Source organism: Acomys russatus, chromosome 2 (genome assembly GCF_903995435.1).
Source record: "Acomys russatus chromosome 2, mAcoRus1.1, whole genome shotgun sequence".
Taxonomy (NCBI): Eukaryota; Metazoa; Chordata; class Mammalia; order Rodentia; family Muridae; genus Acomys; species Acomys russatus.
Window position 1 is genome coordinate 106,110,755 of NC_067138.1, and position 21,495 is coordinate 106,132,249.

The window sequence follows — 21,495 nt, forward strand, 5'->3', positions numbered from 1 at the left end:
GGTCAGGAACAGCTCCTGGCCTAAAAGGGTGGCTCAGTGAATACTTCCTTAAGTAATTCCTGCTGTGTGACAGACCTACCTTCTCAGCAAACACTCAGCAATGCTTTCTTCTCAAGCTCCTTTTTCGATTTTCCTATTTAAATCCTACCTCAAAGTCAGGCCCGAGCTTCTTTCAGCCATCTTCCCCTCTGTGAACTTGGACCACATGTGGAGCCTGTGCCAAACAGTCACAGCTAAATAGAGCCTGTATGGCATTGCTTCCCTCACCACCTTCTCTTTTCCTTCCTCCTCCTTTAAATTAATTCCCCTCACAGTGAGTGCATGAGCTCCTGGACAGCACAGGGCCACCATACTAATGTTTGTTTGTTTGTTTGTTATTTTCATGGCTCCTGATTCTTCACGAAGTACTAGGCTGACTGTGACGTGATTAAACAGCAGCATCTGGAAGGTTAAGCTCACCAACTCACCATTGCCATTATCCTTAATGGAACCCTCGGCATTTATCGTTTTGTTTTGTTTTTCACATACAGAATACGGAAGGTTTAGGAAATATTGAGATGGCACCCCCAAGAATAAACACGCAGTTATCAGTGCCCTCCCCTTTCAAGGTGAAACAAAACGGAGCAGCAGGAGTATGGCTGGGGCACCTGGGTGAGTAGAGTGAAAGCAGGGAGCGGACATTTGGCAACATTCGCAGAGCATTTGGGCAAGTCCACTTTTGGTCTTTGGAGCGGTTGCCTTGCACATTACTGTGAATATTACTTACCGAAAGTTACACCGGCCCCAGGCTGAATCTGTCCCACATATGGACATGACTTCCTCTCCTGTATCCCCTTTGAAAGCCAAAACATCAACAACAAGAAAACACAAACCCCTCCCGATCTTTATTGCACTTACGAAAGTGTTTCCGCCTTGTTCTGTTTCCCTTTGTGCCCTGGGCATCTGATCCACCAGCCCCGACAGGCAATCAAGTGATCCTAACTAGAACTTTTGCTGGCTGAAGTCGCTTTATAGTTTCACTGCTAACTCAGAGTGCCTGCTGTTTTCTTTTCCCTTGTAATTCCTTTTGAGAAATAGAGAATCCCCTAAGAGGCAGCCCTTTGTGAAGGTGACACTTGTCACACCAACTTGTGACTCACTCATATGCTTTACTACTCAGAGCAGACATTGCTTAGAAGGGTGTAAAAGTAAAAGGCCATCAGGCTAGGGAGTTCACCATAATGATGGTGATGGTGCTGGTGGCCAGGGTGTGCGCGTGCGTGCTGCGTGCCTGCGTGCTGCGGGGGTGCGTGCGCGCGCTTTAGAGCTGAGCTTAAAGGAACTGGGAAGAGGAAAACAATTGAAGTTCAAGGACTATGTTGATAGACTGACTACCCAGAGAGTTAAAAGATTTTTGAGAGAATTGGGAATTTTCTTTCTTTTTTTTTTTTTCAGTCTTAAGGATAAAAAGATATGTTCTTTTTGCTAGCTGGTTGAATAAACAACCAAAACACAATAGCCATCTGTGTGGTTTAATAAGTGAGATTAACGAGGACAAGAATCATTTATGCTTACCACGTGTAATATAGTGTGGCTGGGAGTCACTAATTTCTAAAGAATTACAACAAGGTTTGGAGCTACACACCCAAGAAATCTGGAAGGACATGAAGTAAAACATGAACAACAGTGTCTTTCCCGGGGCAGTCAAACAGATTTCCTTCTTTCTCCTTTAAGCATTTTCCAGTTTTCTTTCTTTTTAAGATTTATTTTTATTTTATGTGCACATGTGTCTGTGTGAGACTGTCAGATCTTAGGGCTACAGCTAGAAGAGTTATTTTCATAAGGTGCCAGCACATGACCGACTGGAGCATCATTCAAGAATTAGTCCTTGTCAGAGCCAGGCGTGACGCTGGCACGCCTTTAATCCCAGCACTCAGGGAGGCAGAGGCAGGCAGATCTCTGAGTTCAAAGGCCAACCTCGTCTACAAAAGCAAGTCCAGGACAGCCCGGGCTCTGTTACACAGAGAAACCCTGTCTTGAAAAACCAAAATAAATAAATAAATAAATATTATTATTCATTTTGCTGGCTGTAGTGGCACACGCTTGTAATTACAGCGCTCAGGAAGGCAGAGGCAGTCGGGCCTTTGTGAGTTTGAGGCCAGACTGGTCTACAAAAGGAGTCCAGGACAGCCGAGGCTACACAGAGAAACCTATGTCTTAAAACAAAACAAACCAAAACAAGTTAGCCATGAACTTTGTCTGCAGCAGCTTTTGAAACAGCTGTGGGGCTGTACCTGGGCTGTGCCTGATTGGTGCAAGGTCACCTGTTGTATCATTACTGTTGTTTGAAATTCTCTGGTGTGAGCCTCTTCCTTTGTTATGAACCAAGAAGAACTTCGTTTGCTGCTGCCAGGCTCTGTGGTTTAGGAGACCACACAGGAGACGAGTTAAACCTGGGAACCTTAATTTCTTCATCTCTAAAACAAGGCATCGGTAAAGAGTAACAATATAGGAAAAGCTGGGGAGCTTGAATGACAAAGGCTTCCTCTCTGACCCCAAGTGAGCATAGTTGAGGGGCCTAGAGTACCAGGCCAAGCAGCTCTCAGAGTCCCCCAAAGCCACTGGCTTCTCAGAGTCCTTTGTCTCTGAACTCCTAGAATGAATTTCATGGACAATAGGAGTGTGTGTTTAGAGTGGGGTTTTATTGTGATGTTATTATAAGTGAGTCTTTAAGAGACAAGAGGCAGTAGAGTTCCTGTTACATAACGGGTCCCCAAGAGACCATTGGCTGCCATCAAGTTGCTAGTCTAGGGGTACTGATGAGACTTACAGCAGAAGCTGGGGTGACATAAAGAGGGATGAATTGATTAGTTCCATTGCCCTACCCCCATGTCCATGTACCTCTTAGATTTGATTGTGTCCTTCCTCCCAGGCAAAGGTTTTCATCTAGGTGACAAAAAAGGACAATAAAGGTAACAGAAGTCAGAGCAGGAACCAGGGTCCCCTTCTGGCGTTCTTGGCTCCCAGCCAGGACAGGAACAAAGGAATTTTTGGCTTCTGGCAAAGGATAAGAGTCAGAACTTGGTGATTCTGAGCAGTTTCTGTTTCCTGTTGTCATCACCCCGAAGAGCTGTGGTAAACATTGTGAATATTTTGAAGGTTTGTGTTGTAAGACACTAGAATGCACTCTACTCCCTTGTCATACAGATCATAGCGTTGTCTGTAGCAACCTACACACACAGAATATTATTTATTTAAGTGCTATTTTTAAAATAATAACAGTAACACAAGTTATTGTAAACATGCTTTTGACAGCTGCATGCCTTGCTTCTGATCTGTCCCTTGTTGGATATTTTGTTTACTTTAAAGTTTTATTTTAGGGGCTAATCTTCCCAGTACTCTCAGCAAACTTCTGAGGCATATGTCCAGAATAAGGGAGTTGGGGATTAAGAAGGTTGTTTGCTGAGGCAGGCTTGTGACCTCAGAGCTCAAAACGATCATTTCTCCTCTGAGAAAGGCCTTTCTCCTGGCCCTTCCAGGTGTGCAACCACGTGAGGTTAAACAGTCTAGCCAAAATCAGACTGAGGGGACCCAACTCTGGTAAAAGATTACTCATGGGGTATGCACGTGCTTTATTTCCCCCCCCCAAACATGTCAGTTATGTTGCCGCTGGTCCATTCTCCAGCAATTTTGGAATTTCCTTAAATGGTGGTGCTGGTCCTTCATGGTCCCTGGTGCTCAGCTGGCTGAGATTACAATGTTAGGCTTTATTTTCCTCGCCTTTGTCCACAATCCCTAGGATCATAGCAACAGATCCAGAGCTGGGTGAAGCTGCTAGTGACTGTCAGCCATATGGACTGGTCACAGAGACCCATAAAACCGCATGAGAACAAGCTTCAGAGTAGAAACACAGTCCTTAACTCCTTAGCCAAGAGCAGGGAGGGAGAGCCGCGGCATCTCATTAGGCGTGTTGGGGTATTTATTCCTTCACTGTGGCACTCTACTATAGCTTTCATTTAAACATCTTGTTAAAACTTGGCAAGGCGGGGAGCAGAGCGAAGGTGAGGCCCTGTCTGGACTGACCATCTTATTAAACACCCTTGTAATTGTTCCTGTTCCAGCAAACAAATTCTCTTGCCATCTGTTAGGCTTCATTAACTAGAAGTAGGGTTGGAGGGGATGGCTGTGAGTTAAGGCTAGGGATCAGAGTAGGGCCAGGGAAGGACAAGGCTGTAGCTGGCTGTAGCCCATAATACTTTGGAGGGTGGGAAGAAGGAGAGAGAATCAGAAGGGTTATATTTTACCCCCCTTCTCTCAAACAGTTGGTAAGAGGAACTGAATTCGATTGTATCTCTTTAATTTTTAACCGTGACTGGAACATCTTTTAAGGGGGAAGAAAAGAGACAGGCTTAAGAATAGGATGTGTTAGAGACAAATTGTGTTGAATTGTATTGTGTTTAAACTATCTGGGTCCAGTGAAACTCATGTAAAGATGCCTTTTGTTTTTACAGAAAATTCAGACTTAAATAGTACATTGGGTGAGAACCTGAAGAATTAGGAATCATTAAAAAAAAAAGAAAAACCGAGAGTTATTACAAGCTTTAAATGTATAGCTGTAATTCATACAGAGCAACAGGCTGTCACTAGCTGGGACAGCCAAGGATCATCCAGCTAATGGGTTGGGTTTATGTTTTTCTTATCTCTAGGTGTTTGTATTAGTCCAGCAAACATTCCTCTTTTCCTAAATACATTTTTAAATACATATGAGAACATTTGGGCTGAGTGTATTTCAGGGAGTCTGTCTGGAGTACAGTGTTGAGCATAGCCTTACTGCAGTACATCATACTGTAAAGAGGCACACAGCCGAAGGAAGGGCTGAAGGACTGGACTGGCCCCCTTGTCAGCGAGGGAAGGGCTTTGCTCACAAGCATGAGAGCCTGAGCTCTGTCTGCAGCACCCATGTGTGAAGCCAGGAGTGCTGGCCCTAGCTTGTAACTTCAGGTCAGAGGAGATGAAGCCAGGAGATCCTGGGGGCTTGATAGCGAGCCACGCCTAATTGATGCGCTCCAATCCTGGGAGACCCCGTCTTCAAAGGATACGGATGATGCTCCTGGGGCTCGCACCTGAGATTGTCCTCTGGATGATGCTCCTGGGGCTCGCACCTGAGATTGTCTTCTGGCTTCTGCACACATGCATACATGTGCACCCTTGAATACACATAAAACTAGTGTACATACAAATGCCTCTAAAAAGCACAGCTTGATAAATAACCAGCACTCAGATTGAAAACCAGAAGAATGGAGTAAGACTGGCTCATGGCACATGGGGTCAATATCACTTACACACACGCGCGCGCACATACACACACACACACACACACACACACACATATGCACAGCCCCCAACTAACTAAATAAATGTAGCATTAAAATGAACATTTCAGCATTCCACAAGTCTCTGCCATTTCCTGTTCTATTCATTCTCCAGGAAAAATATCCACTATCCAGACTATAACAGGACAGATTTGGGTTTGCCTGGCTTTGCCTTGGTATAAATAGAATTATACTCTTATGTATTCTAGCATTAGGCTTCTTTCCTTCGATATTTGAGGGGTCCTGTGGTGATGTAATGTGGTGGTAATGTGCCGTGTTCATGGGCTTTGCTGTTGCTGTGTGCTAATTCTGAGTGTGCATCACTTCAGTTCCTGCAGTGGATCGGCATGGGAGTTGCTTCTGGCTTTGAACTGTTAGGAGTAGTGCAGCTGTGCACATCCTTACACTTGCCTTAGTGAGCACACAGCCATGCTTCTGTCAGGTGTGGGTTGCAGCATTAAGTATGTGCTTGGCTCTAGAAGATATGGCCAGCTTTCCAATGTGTACATTAACGCAGATCCCATGCACAAGATAAGACTTTGTTTTTATTTTCTTTTAATTATGGAAATAAATTTAATAACAAGGATTCAGTGAAATTTTTTTATTTAAAAATAACTTTAAGTCTCCATATCTATTAAAAGATATTTTTGCTTTTAGTAGTTGAGAACTTTGCAGAACAGGAAAGAGTAATGAAAGATATCAGGTAGTGTCTTTGGACTTCACTTCCAGGGCTTTGCAAACTGAGGAGAATTGATGGTCTTTTGAGTGGTGTTCAAGCTAAGAGTCCATGAGTCAGGCATGCCTTTAGTCCCAGCACTCAGGTTTAATCCAGCACTTGGGAGGCAGAGGCAGGCTGATCTCTGAGTTGGAGGTCAGCCTGGTCTAGAGAGCAAGTTCCACAACAGCCGGAGCTACACAGAGAGCCCCTGTCTCAAAAATCCAAACCAAACCAACCAAACAAAGAAAAACAAGAACAAAAAGCAGTTCAAATTGCTTGAGTTCCTTTGGCTCTTCAGGAAGTTAGGCAAAGTGACAAGTTGGAATACCAAGCAGAATGGTGGCCTTACTTCCTAATTCCCCACCCTCAGTTTGTTACTGTGAGTGATTCATCCAGAGAGTGGAATGGAGGCTCTGACCTCTCAAGAATACTCATCAGAATCCTGTTATAGGAGAACAAGAACTCTGATTGTTCCCAAAACTTTACATCTTGCTGAAAATGAAGCAGGAAATGTTCAAGTTTCAATCACGGTGAGCCGTTCTCTATCACCAATACACCATAGCCAGATTCTACAAAGGATCCCTGGACCATCCAAACAGCACGGTGATATGAATAAACTTTGTCTGGCAGTTTAGCAAAAAAAACACTGCTTGTATTTAATTCGAGCCTACTTCCGTTTTTCACCTAGGTCACAGTTCCTAACTTTCATGCTGTAGTTTCTGAATCTGTAAAATACCTGCCCTGCCTACACAGGTAGTTATGGAGGTTAAGTGCGGCAATTGGTGTGAAATTAGAAACTATAAACATTCTAAACTTTGGAGAGCTGAGCATAGCTCTTTTGGAGCACGGTCAAAATTACTCTGTATCCTGTGATTTTATCCACACATAAGCCAACATTTAAATTTTGTGCCAGCTGTAACTTGTATATGTTCCTATGGTCTCTCTCTGAAGTTTTAAGCCATGTCCCCAGCATTGCCACCAGGGGAAAGATGAAGAGCAAAGACTTGGTGATCGCTCTGCCATTCAGTGCTGCGGTGGCTAGAGAGGTGTACTAAAAACAGACTCCCCTGAATCACTACTACACACATATGGGACTTGGTACTTTAATTTATTAGGTATAGACAGTATAGAAATGTTTGCAAGCCAAAGAATGAACTACCTAAAATATTATCCCTGCAGGGGGTAGTGGTGCCTACCTTTAATCCTGGCATTTGGGAGGGAGGCAGAGGCAGGCAGAGGCCAGCCTAGTCTACAAATTGAGTTCCAAGATGTCCAGAACCACACAGAGAAACCCTGTCTCAAGTCCCAAAGAATTTGCCCCATTTTCCCATTGCTCTTAGGATTACAAGTGTGATAGGAACTGAAGTAACCTCATGGACTGGCCCTAAAGCAGCACATGCTTAGAATTAAGAAGCAGAGAAACACCACGCTTGGCCATTGGCAAGTGTTGGCTTGAGCACAGTGGGTCTGCTTGACCTCCTTGGACCTCCTAATGTATACTCCTGCTATGATAGAGGAAGACGTGTGTACGTTCACCAAGACCTGGAATTGCTGCTTCAGACAGGTTAATTTTTAATGAAAAGGAACTGAGCATCTTTGTGGAAAAAAATAATTATAGAAAAGTCTAGAATATATTCTAGGGTTACAGTGAGTGAAAATGTTGCCTTAGGCTCTGGAGACTGGGAAATTAGAGCTATAGGGATGGATGGGGGGGCTTATAATCTGCGTCCCCCCAACACACATGCGCGCGCGTGCGCACACACACACACACACACACACACACACACACACACCTACCTGCCCCATTCCCTCTCCCAGGGGCGCATGGGATGGAATCTAGGGCTAATGCTAGACAGGTACTCTGTCACCAGACCATGTCCACAGCCCTATAATTCCTTTTCAAAAATGAGATGTGTTTTAGGATTCAAGAATCCTGATGCCCCTTGATTATAAAATAACCCCCAGCGGAATCTGGAGCAGAATTGATATGTACAACAAATGACTGATTAGTGGATTAGTAAGTGCTATAAAAAAAATCTGTTCTAGTTAGAGTTTGCTGGCATGATATATCTTGGTAACAAATTTGTTATGCAAAAACTTAACCAGCTGGCAAATCCTAATGAGACACAGGATTCGGTCTGTCAGCTCCGGAGCCACAGTGCCTGGCTTCAAATTCCTGAGTGATTTTGATCAACTTTTTTAAACCTCCAAAGCTCTTGGGTTTTCATAAGTATAGTCGTTTAAAAAACAGGCACACAAAGATTCCATGAGTGTGTGCATTGCACTAGGCTTGTGTATCTATGTGTTGGCATAATAATAGTGTCTGTCAGCGCTGTAGAGATGGCTCAGCAGTTAAGAGTGTTGAAGGCCCGACATCCTAGCACTCATATCAGGTGCCTTAAAACCGCCTGTACCTCCAGATCCAGGGGACTTGACACCTGGGTTCCAAGAACACCTGCACTCAGGTCCATAAACCTTCACACAGGCACACATACATACAAACATACATACATACACACACACATACATACATACGTACATAAATGTGAATAAAAAGAAAAAAATTTAAAAATATGTAGTGTCTGTCAGGAAGGTGTTTTTAAAAACTAACGTAAGCTGGAGAAGCTGAGACAAGAGAATTAAAGGCAGAGGCCAAGGCTAGCCTTGGCTATGTGGTAAGTTCTAGTTTATACAGTGGAACCCCTGCTTAGGAAACAAATTATTGCCAAACAGAAACACACCAGCAGAAGAAATGCGAGTAGAGAGAACATGCTCCTGTCTTTATCCCACAGTAAGCATTTCATACATCTTACCCAGTGCTGTTCTTGTTATGAGAACTACTCCAAGCCAGTCATGGAAACATTCCTGGGCTGATAAGATGGCTCAGTATGTAAAGCTGCTTCCTGCCAAGCCTGGAGATGCAAGGCTCATCCCTGGGAGACCTACATGGTAGAAGGAGAGAGCTAGTTCCCAAAAGAGAATTCCTCCCAGAGAGAAGAAGAGTGGAAGAAAGCGAAAGAGGGGGAGAGAGGGAGGGAGAGGGCAGAGCAACTACATAAACAAACAAACAAAGCCCAGAAATAACGTAAACGTTATCAAAGAAAGCATTCCTCCTGTAGGGTTATTTTTATTGGGAAAGGGGTGTGGCAGCATCTGCTGAGTGAATGTGTGGCACATGGGGGAGTGATGGGCGGTGCTGTGATGATTTATAATTATAATCTTCAAAGCTGTAATTCCATCGCAGTCCTTCTGTGTGTTTGCTTTCTCCACCCTCTGCCCTCCCCTCCCGCCTACTCTCACCTCCCCCCCCCCCCCCAAGCTGCAGCCCTGTGTCCTCCTTTCATTTGCGTTTCTGTTTAGGTTGCTCTGGGCTTGAGGAGCTTGGCACTCATGCTTTCGCCACAGCCACACAGGTGTGTTGGGCTGTCTGGGATGCTTTCCCAGATGCTGACAAATGCTTGGCAGCAGGACAGAGAGGAGAAACAAAAATTTGGCTGACATCTTCAAGTCTGACTTGTGATTCATCTAGAGAGTTCCGTGGCACCTTTAAAGCTTTTAGACAAACGATGAGAGTGCTGCCCACTCCCACCCTTACCAACCCCCCATCCCCCCTCCCCCTTACTAGGTGTACAACTTGTGTTTTTATTTTCTACTTTGTTACATATTCCAGTCAAGTCTCAGGTCTACAGAGCTGTTTTAACTTCAGGTGGTTTGTGGAAGGGTAGATTTCAGCTATGCTAAATAGGAACCTGCAGAAGAATTTGCGTGTCAATGTGCCTTAGCCTAGCCCCGTATCTTTTCTGGCATAAAGTCAGCATCTTCTCTTGAGGCCACATATATTTGGCAAGTATCTTTGTTGCTCTCCTGAGGGGGTGTTTGAGTAATGAAGGTGATAGATAATATGGGGTAGATACTGGCTGGATAGGGACATGAGAGAATATGGAAAGAATTCTTTTCAAAGAGTTTTTTTTTTTTTTTTATTACATTATATTTTAGGGTCTGTAAACAATTACAGCATTCAGGGAGTGCAGGACTTAAATGAGAAACACAACTTTGTCAGATTATGGCAGCTGGATAAAATGGCATGGGCTCCGGAAATCTGTAATTAAATGTATTTTTGAAAATAAAAAAAAATATAGTGTAACATCTGGTTTATTTCACTATAGCGCCTGGGTAATGCTTAAATAAATAAGTGTGATTGACTTTGGCTGATATTTGTGCTTCTCTCTGTGAAAATCACTGTATTTTAATTAAGAATTTTCCTCTGTGAATCTATTTTGTTGTATGCAACAAATCATTCACACACATAGAGAAAGTGAAACAAATTTTCTTGGTCCTTTTCTCTCGTTGCAGAGGATCTTCAATTCCTTGGTTTACACGGAGAAGATCTCCAATGGAGAAAGTGAAGTTCAGCAGGTAAGAAGCGGTGAGGCAAGCCACTCCCGCCAGCTTTGTCCTGCCTCCCCACTGGTGTCCTCAGTCTCCCCTAGAGGTTTACCTCCTACCCTGCCCTGCTTTTGTGGTGTCTCCCTGCATAATGGTGACACTCTTACATTCATGTGCTTAGAAACTGTGGTTGGTCCAAGAGGAACCATTGCAGGAGGAGCTTGGAAATATTTCCTTTTGTTACGGATATCTTTGAACTTCCCAGATCTAAAAATAGTGAAATGTGTTTTGTCTAATTCAGAAAACAAGCATCTAGACTTTAAAAATCAGACTCCATATTCGGGCACTCTTTTGTCATGGCAAACAGTCATCCCCTCACCCTCCTTTTTTCTTTTTCTTTTTTTTGTGGGGGGATCTATAGTTTAGCAGCTTTATGGAATAGAATTCTAATATCTGCCTCATGAACTTCTGGTAATTAAATGGTCAGACCAACGAGAACAAAGTGGAAGGTTCTGGCATCGCAGCAGCTATTGCTTCATGATACTTTTTTCCCCCTCTTTCTAGAATTCTTGCACCCCTGCCCCAGCCCCCCCCCCCCCCCCCCCCGATTCTTTCTTCTTCATGCTCTGTGCAGTCATGATACTAAAGGCCAGATTCTGTTTGTTTACAGCTGGCATCAAGTGAACTGCCTCTTGCATTAAAACATGGTGTGGGTGAGCTTGAACATAAATAATTAGCGGGCGCTTGAGAAGAGCGGTGAAAAAGGAGGCTTTAATTTCAGTTAATCCACCAACCTCATTCCAGCATGTGACCGTCAACAAGTAACTTAAAGCTGGGTTTGAAACTTCCATGAGAAACGGAACCAAGCTAAAAAACCCAGAGTACAGCAGAGGGCTCGCACAGGATAAAAAGGCAAATATAATAAAACGTAGAACGATGTAAATGCTGAGTTTCTTCTGCTGTTTTATTCATGGAGACAGCTTGACCCGATGGGAGCTTTAAACTGTGCTCTCTCGGAAGAAAGGCTTTGCATCAGAATGAAGTTAATATAAGCTAGTTACTTATTTACAGTCTAGTGTTGTGGGCTAAGCTCAGCATTTCCCGTTTAGAAGAGTTGTTATGGACTCCTGATTCTACACAAAGCCTGCATTTTGAGAGAGAATGGCTATTTGATAACCCTTTAAAGAATGTGATCTGGGGTATCAGTTTAAGCCTCCTCCCCCCACCCCCCTTAAAGTAACAGATACAGGTTCTTACATGGGTTGTTTCCGAATGTGCAGCTATTTTCTGTTCTTGGGCAGACGTCATTTGTTAAACCGGCTATGGGTGAGCTTGGAAGCCTTCAACATAATTGCTAGAAATTATAGCAACTGGCAGAGCACTTACAGAACACCGGTGGGAGGCCATTTCAATATATTATGGCTAGTATTGCCAGATAACCTTCAGGATCAGACTGTCCTACCAAAGAGGAGGAAACCGAGGCCCCAAGAGAGGACAAGTCACCTGTACTCTCGTGCCTTGGAAGTAGAAGGATAAGTTCAAAATCAGTGTGACACAAATGTGTAATGTCTGTTCTTTTTGACCACTGGCTTTGCTGTGCGCTTTCACTCTGCTCAACTGTCTTCACCTGGAAAAAAATCCACTTAATGCTAGAGAAATCTCCACCTGCTCTACGTGCCTTCTCACTGTCAAACCAGCGTGAACTGCTTGAGCCTCTCCACTCTGCCCGCCAGAAACACGCACCCCAAGCAAGAGGGTCTGACGTCTTCTCTCTAGTTAGGAGAACATTGCACCGTTATTGCTTCCCCTAAATTTTAATCTATACGCGTCATGAAAACCTTCTTCTGTACAGCGACCTGTAGATCATTTCACTGAGATGGTTTGCCTATAGTTTCCCCGTTTTATAGTGAAAAGAGGCTCCTGATAAGAACTGTACCTAGGTGCTGGTGAGAGGGCACAGCAGCTAAGGTGCTTGCCCTGTTAGCTTGATCATCTGAGTTTTATCTCCAGAACCCACATAAAGGTGGAGGGAGAAAATCAACTCTACAGAATTGTCCTCTAACCTTCACACATGTGCCGTGACACAAACCAACACCCCGAACCCCCTGTTCACAGTAATAATAATTAAAATAATGTTTTAAGCAATTAAATCTCTGGACTCCATGATATTAGACAAGAGCCAGGACAAAATCTGCCAGAACATGTTCGCCTCTCATGTTTCCTCTTTTATACAACATTCCCCACCACAGTCATTCACACTTATAGCGCCTTTGAACTTCAGAACACTAGTAACTAATGAATCACTTGTAACAGGTTTTGTCTTTCCAAAAACTTAAAATGTATCCAATATGTAAAGAAGTTTATAAAGTATAACAGATATGCTCTAAGGAAATACATTAAAATAAATATATCAACCTAGACTTCGGAGGCTTTCGAATAACCTGCCAAAGAGAGTGACCTACCCTATCTCTCAAAGGTGACCTTATTCATTATACAACCCTGGCTGGCCTGGAATGCACTACGTAGACCAGGCTGGCCTCAAACTCACAGAGATATATCTGCCTGCCTCTGCCTCCCAGCGTTAAGATTAAAGAGATGCACCACTGTACCCTGCTGATCTCATTTTTTATTAATCATTCCCTTGCTTTTTATTTATTTTATTTTTTAATGTTTTGGTTTGTCTTATATTTATTACCTCCTGTCTTAGTTTGTGTTTTTATTGTTGTGACAAAACCCCATGACCGAAAAAGCAAGTTGGAAAGGGAAAGGTTTAGTTAGCTTTACTTATTGCTGTTCATCATTGAAAAAAGTCAGGACAGGAACTCAAACAGGGCCAGAACGTGGAGGCAGGAGCAGAGGCAGGGGCCATGGAGGGGTACTGCTTACTGACTTGCTCTCTATGGCTTGCTCAGCCTGCTTTCTTATAGAACCCATGACCACCTGCTCAGTGATGGCCCCACCTACAATGGGCTGGACCCTCCTCCATCAATCACGAATTAAGTGCCCTGCATTCAGAATCTCCCGCAGAGGCGTGTTTTCAGTTGAGGCTCCCTCCTATCCAGTGACTCTAGCTCCTATGAGTGGACATAAAACTAGCCAGCGCACTCCCAGATTAATGTTTGCTTTGGCAGTTCTTTACACAAATTTTAAGTGTATTGTTTTTAATTCATGTATCTTGCTGCTGTGGCTCCCTCGGTTGCTCAGGAGCCCCTGTGATACCTACAGTTAGTTGCATTCCAAATTTTAGTTCTGTGCTGTTGCAGAGCCTGCTGGTTATGGATCCACGTTATAATAGATTTTGTTTGGATCCTTTCCACAGAGTTTGGATAGGCTAAATCTCTTTAATTGCAGGAACTTGATTTTGTCGTCATCTCAATGCTGGGAGGAAGGACTGCACCTTGGTGTCTTTGTGTCTCCATGCACTTCCCAGTCCTGGGTGGCGGCAGGGCAGCGAGGGACAGTCACACCTCACCGGGGATAGCGTTGCAGATTTGCTGAGGTCTATCTTGTTAATACCTGCTCTTCCCTCATTTTTATTCTTTTGTCAAACTGAGGCATCTAAAAGTGGTTGACGTGACCTTTCGCATGTTTATGGTGCACAAAACTTGTCTTTTGAGTTCAGGATTTTATGTATGTTAGGCAAGTTACTGTAGGAGCTTTTTGTGATGGGGGGGATTGGTTCATTAACACATCTTTTGGCATTATTTATTGAGTTACTTTAGAAGTGCTGTACTATGTATTCTAAACCAGCCATATCCAAAGAGTCTTCTGAAGAGAAAAATACTGCATCTTTATGCTATCTGGTCAACCAGCTGCCAGTCATTTTTGACTGTCCATCACTTGAAATGTGTCCAGACTCTAACTGATCAAATTTTAAGTTTTACTCTAGTTTAAGATAACTATGCTGACTGTGCCTTGAGTGTTTACATTTTCTCCCACATTTTGTTTTTTTCTTGTTCTTTCACTTTAATACATCCTCTAAAGAAGTGAACTTCTGAGTCAGTTTTTGAAGCTCAGTAAGTGAAAGTGTTTGTTGCCAGGCCCGATGGCGAGACTTGCATCCTGGAACTCCCGTGATGGAAGGAATGCTGAGAACCTGTGCTGCCCTGTTACCCTGCCCTCCCAGAGCTGACCTCCTGCGTTAACACTGTCCCTCTAGAGTTGACTGGCTTCGAAGTAGCTATTCAGCTTTGGCTTTCCATCACTCGTTTCCAACCATTCATCTGTATCAATTGATTAGTCTTGATTACTTGTTTCTATGTATCTGCAAGTTTGATCTGCTAACATTGGCTGTTAATCTGTCGCTGTACAGGTATCAGACTAAATTATTATTGTTGTTGTTGTTCTTCTTCTTCTTCTCATCATCATCATCATCATCATCATCATCATCATCATCATCGGGGAGGCCCACGGAAGCCAAAGGCATCAGGTCCCCCAGGAGGAGGGTGGAGCTATAGGTGGCTGTGAGCTGCCTGATATGGGAGCTGGGAACTTAGCTCAGGCCTTATGTAGAAGCAGTGCACATCCTGCACTACTGAGCCATTTCTCCAGCCCTGGAGTATACTTAAAAGAATTTTTAAAACAATACTTCATTTGCATGAATGCTTTGCCTGTGTGTATGTCTGTATACCACACGAATGCACTTTGAGGCTAAAAGAGGGCATCAGATCCCCTAGAACTGGAGTTAAAGATAATTATAAGCCACCATGTGGTTGCTGGGAATTGAACTCAGGTCCCCTGGAAGAACAGCAAGTGCTCTTAATATGTGAGCCATCTCTCCGTGCCCTTACCTCCCACCCCCATGTCAGACTTTTATAACAAGTGTTAAGATCAGATGAGTTCACATCCCTCCTTCCATTCACATTTCTTGGTTTCTTGTATAGTTTTTCTGTGGGAGCCAAGCCCTGAGGCTACCTTCATCCTTACTGTCCAGCCCTGTATCCAGGGTGGAAATTCTGAGTCTCCCAACCTTGCACATACCCTAAGGATGAAAGCAGATGTTGATTGGTGCTAAATGTCTGCCCACATCTCCTACTTTTACTCTGAGGACACAGTACCCCACATAATAGTTTCATTTTCACTAATCCCACTGTTCTCTTCATTATAGGGACTATTGTAGTTGATTGTAGGATACATTTGAGAAAAAAATAGGTTGATTATTCAAAACAGACTATTGGCTTCTCTGTTCACAGTTTTACTTTTTTTGGTTTTTGTTTGTTTGTTTGTTTTTGGTTTTTTGTTTTGTTTTGTTTTTTGTTTTTTTTGGGGGGGGGTTGGCTTTTTGAGACAGGGGTTCTCTGTGTAGCCTTGGCTGTCCTGGACTCTCTTTGTAGAACAGGCTGGCCTCGAACTCACAGAGATTTGCCTGCCTCTGTCTCCCAAGTGCTGGGATTATAGGTGTGTGCCACTACGCACGCCCGGCTTTATGCAGTACTGGGAGTTGAGCCCATGGCTCCATACGTGCTGCACAAGGACTTTACCAACTGAGCTGCATCCCCAGCTCCTTTGCTCACAATTTTAACTCACAATCTTTACAAGAATGACTGCATATTATATTTGGGGTGCAATAATGTTTACATACACAGGTACACATGTGTACACACATACACACACACATACACACACACAGGAGTCTACTGTCTAAAATCCTGTCACATGTTCTCTTTCATTAGCCCATGGGTTCTTGCTGTGTATTTTTGCTAATAAGATCTTCTTGAGAGTCAGATCTTATTTGTGTCCATCATGGAACTTGGAAGGAAATCTAATGTGTTGTTAATATCTTTGGCTAAGGGAGCAAAGTAATTAACACTAATAAAAAACATTTCATGATTCTTGACTCTTATCACAAAATTCTCTATGGTGCACTGTTTTTCCTGCTTTTCCTCATTATTACTTTTGCACTAACCCTCAGAGCCTGAGTCTAAAGTGCTTAACAGCGTGTTTTAAGTCTTCGATTGATTTGTTGTATGCAGTTGTCCTGCCAAAAGACAGTAGCAACAGCCTCAGAAAGAGAAAATTCCATCCCACACACTCTTGGAGGAAGCCCTCCCTTAGATGCTTTGAGTAATTCAAGACAGTAAGTTGTACACACACATAGCACATTATGTGGAGTTGAATCTGAATCAAGAAAAACAAATTTTTTGAGTAAGTGGCCCCTAAAGTAGCAAAGCAGGCTCCCTAAGGACAAAGTATGGAAGAAGAGACAATAGAGACAGAGCTTCTGGGATGCTGGCCTCTTCCCCTAAAGGAGCCAGAGCCACCTTGGATTTATTCAAGGCTTCAGTCTTTTTTTCCTCAATTGCTTCCATAATTATTTATATTAATAATTCACTTAACAAAATGGCAAATAATCTCTTTGTTATTAATAATTCAGGGGCTGCTGAATGGCCAGCAGCAGTGGTTTTAGAAGACTGCAGAGCTCTTTTAAGTGGGCAACCGTGGTGAGTGAGCGAGCCATGTATTCAAGAAATGAATGTGATGTTGGTCAAGGCTGTCTGCTGGCAGCGCTCATCTTCCACAGTTCACTCTGCCTCCTCAGAATCTTACCCATCAGATGAAACAACCTTGTTCTTCTGTATTAAAAACACAGAAAACCACTTTCTCCACCCCCACTTCACCATCCACCTACTGTCCCATTTCTTTCATGGAAGTACAACTCCATCTCATGGAGACCATCACCTAGTCCTGCAAATGGCCCTGTGCGAGTCCACCTATGACCTCCATGCTGCTAATTCCAAGGTCTTCATTTATATCACTAACAGGACCATGCAACATTGATTTTCATCTTTTAAAAATATTTGTTTTTATTTTGTGTGTGTGGGTGTTTTGCTTGCACCTGTGTGTGTTGCATGCCTATAGCAGTCAGAAGAGAGTGACAGGCTCCCTAGAACTGAAGTTACGGGAAGTTGTGAGCTGCCATGTGTGTTCTGAGAACCAAGCACAGGTCCTTTGCAAAAGCAGCAGGTGCTCCTGACTGCTGAGCCATCTCTTCAGCCTTTTCCATCTTCCCGGTTGATCTTTTTGGTTATGGTGGGTCTTGATGGTAGCACAGTTACTTCCTTGCTGTGAGCATGTTTCTTCTTTGGAGTTTGGCCTACCTTGCTCCATAGATTCTTGTTGTTGTTGTTGTTGTTTGTTGTTTGTTGTTTTATTTTCGGTGCAGGGTCTCTCTGTGTAGCCCTGGCTGTACTAGAATTCACTCTGTAGACCAGGCTGGCCTCATAGTCAGAGATCCTTCTGCCTCTGCCTTTTGGGTGCTGGAATCAAAGGTGTGTGCTATCCCACTGGCCCATTGTTTCATTTTTCATAGCATATGGGCACCAACTTTACATGACCGCTGTGGAAGTAATCTTTCCTGTTTTACTTTCTGAAGCAATAAGATTGGTGCCATTTTTTCCCCCTGTAAATGCATGATAGAGTCCCCTTTAGCATCGTGTCTAGTTTTCTTTGTGCAAAGAATTTTGATTATTCTGGGGTTTTTTTGTTGTTGTTTTTGTTTTTTGTTTTTTGTTTACCAGATGTAGAGGGGTTTGGCTTGTACCTATAGCAGTCCTTTCTGATTTTTTTTTTATGTGCTTGCTTAAGATATTTCATTTCATCTTGTGTCAATTTGGTAGGTTGAGTTTCCCCCCTCAAGAAATGCATCCTTTTAAGTTGTCTAATTTGTTTATAACATCCTCATCTTCACAAAAAAACGTTTAGACTTATTTGTTTTATTTTATGTATGCCAGTGTTTTGCCTGCATGCATGTGTGTGCACCACAGGCACGCCCAGTGTCACAGAAGTCCTGAAAGAGTCTCAGATCCTTTGGAAATGGAGTTACGGATGGTTGTGAACCACCATGTGGGTGTTGAGAACTGACCCTGAGTCTTATACAAGAACAACAGGTGCTTTTAACCAACGAGCCATCTCTCCGCCCCACCCCACCTCCTTTTTTATCTTTTCAATGGGATGGGTGAAGAACAATAGAGAAAATTAGTAACACTGGCCTATTTCATGGAAAAACTGATAAAATAGATAAACTTTTAGCCAGATTGAGAATGAGAAAGAATAAAGAAGTAAGTGCATTAGTGGTAGCCCACTTTTCAAACAGTGGGCTTGGCTTCCTTAAAGTGTGTGTGTGCATGCGTGCTTTTTGTCTCATAGTTCTCTATTTCTGTGTCTTTATTCCTTTTTATTTTTATTTTTAAAGCTTCTTAGGTTGAATATTATGTAGTTGGTTTTCAACACCCCCTTGCCTATAGAGCTCTCGGGTTTATAAATTTATTTATTTTTTCTTTTTTTTCCCTTTTTTTAAAAATTTAATTTTATTAATTTATTCATATTACATCTCAATGGTTAACCCCTCCCTTGTATCCTTCCCCCTTCCTCCCTCCCTCCCATTTTCCCCTTATTCCCCTCCCCTATGACTGTGACTGAGGGGGACTTCCTCCCCCTGTATATGCTCAAACGGTATCAAGTCTCGTCTTGGTAGGTTTATAAATTTATCAATGTCCCTGTAAATACTGTTTTAGTTACCTTTCAGGGCTACAGATGATACAGTTCATCCCTGTTCACGATGTTGGGAGTTGGGGTTCACTGCCAATACTGTGTTCTAACTTGGTGAATATACTAATGAACTGCCACAGACTGGCCTTCTGAAGTTGTTAGGTGCTCTTTTGTACAGGCAGTAGCAGGTAGTTCTCTGAGTTTGAGGCTAGCCTGGTCTACAAAGCAAGTTCCGGGACACCCAGGGCTACACAGAGAAACCCCTGGGGGAGGGTCATAACAACAAAACAAACAAACAACAAGAAACCTCACCGGCTTCAAAAAGAGAAGATATTGTCTGTCTTGCATACTTACATGTCTGTGCTCTTCGCTTCTCTCTAAAGGCACCAACTGATGCTGTCCGGAGAACTTCCTGTAGTGTTTACCACAGTGCAGACACCCAAAAGACAAACTCTTGAAGCTTTCCTTTGCTTTATGCATTCTGAAAGTTTCTCTGCCTCATCTTGTCTCTTAAAAGATGTTTTTGACTCAAACCAAATTCTGTTTTTACTTTTTAAAAAATATTTATTCTCTACATGCATGCATGTATGTGTGTGTATGTGTGTGTGTGTGCGTGCATGTGCTTCAGTGTATATATTATGTACCACTTGTATGCAGATGCCCAAAGAGGCCAGAAGAGGACACCAGATCCCCTAGAGCTGTAGATAAAGGCATCACTGAGCCTGGGTGTTGGAAGCCTGGTCCTCTTCAGTAGCAGCCTGTGCTCTTGGCAGCTGAGCAATCTCTTCAACTCTGCTCTCTCTCCTTTTTCTTTTAATGTCTTTAGAAACATTTTGCTCTCTGTCAGACACCTTAGCTTCTAGTTGTGAATCAGTGAAAATTGTTGCTCTGAATATGCTTTTTTCCCCTCTTCTGGTTGGTCTACAGGTTTACTATTTTACTTGTTTGTTTGCTTGTTGCCTTTTAGGGAATTGATTATGACTTACCAGGCACAGCAGTCTTTACATTTATTCTGCTTAGGTATGGTGATGGTTGTTTTTGTTTGCTTGCTTGCTTATTCTGAGCGTTCTGAATCTTTACATGACATTCATCAAATGCAGGCAACATTATTTCTTAAAATACTGTTTCTGTCTGGCTTTCTGCTCTCCTGGATCCTGGTTACATGGGTACCCCATATTTTGCTATTTACAAGAACCACCTGACACCACATTTTCCTCTCCTCCTGCCATTTTTTCCTTCTAATCTTCAGGTTATGCCACTTTTATTGATCTACATTCATGTTTACCTTAGTTCTGTAGTTAAATCTCCAGCACCTATATTTCTAAATTTCAGATAGTATACTTTTCCGTTCCAAGATTTCCATTTCTTTCTCTTAATTAAATTTCTCTACTGATATTTTTGCGCACAATCCCCAAGTGTGTTTACTTTTTCAAACTTAAGCATAATTGTAATAGCTGCCTTAGATTCTTTAAATGATTCTGAAGTCTAAAACATTATTTGACTGAACATGGTGACACACATCCTTAATTGCAGCACGTTGGACAATCTCTGAGTTCAAGGTCAGTCTGGTCTATATAGTGAGTTCCAGACTAGCCTACATAGTAAGACCCTGCCTCAACAAAACAAGACCAAAGTCATTCATCAATGTTGTTTGCAGAGGTAGTGGTGGCACATTTGCTACAGTGCATATATAAAAGTCAGAAGACAACCTCCAATAGTTGATTTTTCTTTCTGCCTTTGTGTGGTTTCCTGGGACCAAGCTCCAACTGAAAGGCTTTCATCCAAATGCTTTTTTCTGCGGAACCACCTCACCTACCCCTAAACTCGTTATCATAGTTGGCAGTTTTTTCTGAAAAGTTAGTCACACTTAAAATTTTCTTGATAATGTAAAAAAAAGGTTATATCTTAGTATTATGAAAAAAAAAATCTCTGGATTCTGTTATATTCCTCTCAGGAGGATTTGTGTGTGTGTGTGTGTGTGTGTGTGTGTGTGTGTGTGTGTGTGTGTGTGTTTAGTGACATAAATCTATTCTAGTAACATTCTTTCTAGTTTTCTAAGTTATTATTTGATAAGGAGAATTTTTCTTGAAAGATTTCATTCACTGAAGCACACTAAAAAGAAGTATAGTGGCTTTATTTTAAAAATTATATTTATCTGATATTACTACTCCAAATTCTTCTTTCAGTCAGGTATAATTATAGGCTCCATCATGAAGGGAAGAAACATCAAGGCAGTGAGACAAGCCCACCTTGCAAGGAGTCTATAGCCCAGATGTTTCTGCGTCACACTTCCCAGGCCCCGTGCTTGAAGGGGGTAGCTTATGTGCAGCTACCCACTGCAGGAGTCTCTCCTTAAGGAGATCAAGAGCTAGAGGCAAGCTGAGTCAGCACTCAGCCCTGGGCACTGTGTTGCTTCAAAACTCTAGAGCAAGAGAGAACTTCAGAGACCACGCTGACAAGGCCAGTAAGGCTGGGGCCCTTTGGGCACCCCAGTAGGAGGCGGAGAGCATAGAGGCCCTTAGCATTTGAGGTCGACACTTGATAGCTCTCTGT

General features: G+C 42.8%; 1 protein-coding gene across 1 annotated transcript in view; it reads left to right on the forward strand.

Annotated features, from left to right (window-relative positions):
* Positions 1 to 21,495, forward strand: part of Cachd1 (cache domain containing 1) — a 230,084-nt gene that overhangs the window by 76,287 nt on the left and 132,302 nt on the right. Inside the window, exon 2 of the mRNA XM_051164720.1 lies at positions 10,423 to 10,485. Coding sequence (XP_051020677.1) covers positions 10,423 to 10,485 — 63 coding nt within the window. The remainder of the gene's footprint in view (positions 1 to 10,422; positions 10,486 to 21,495) is intronic.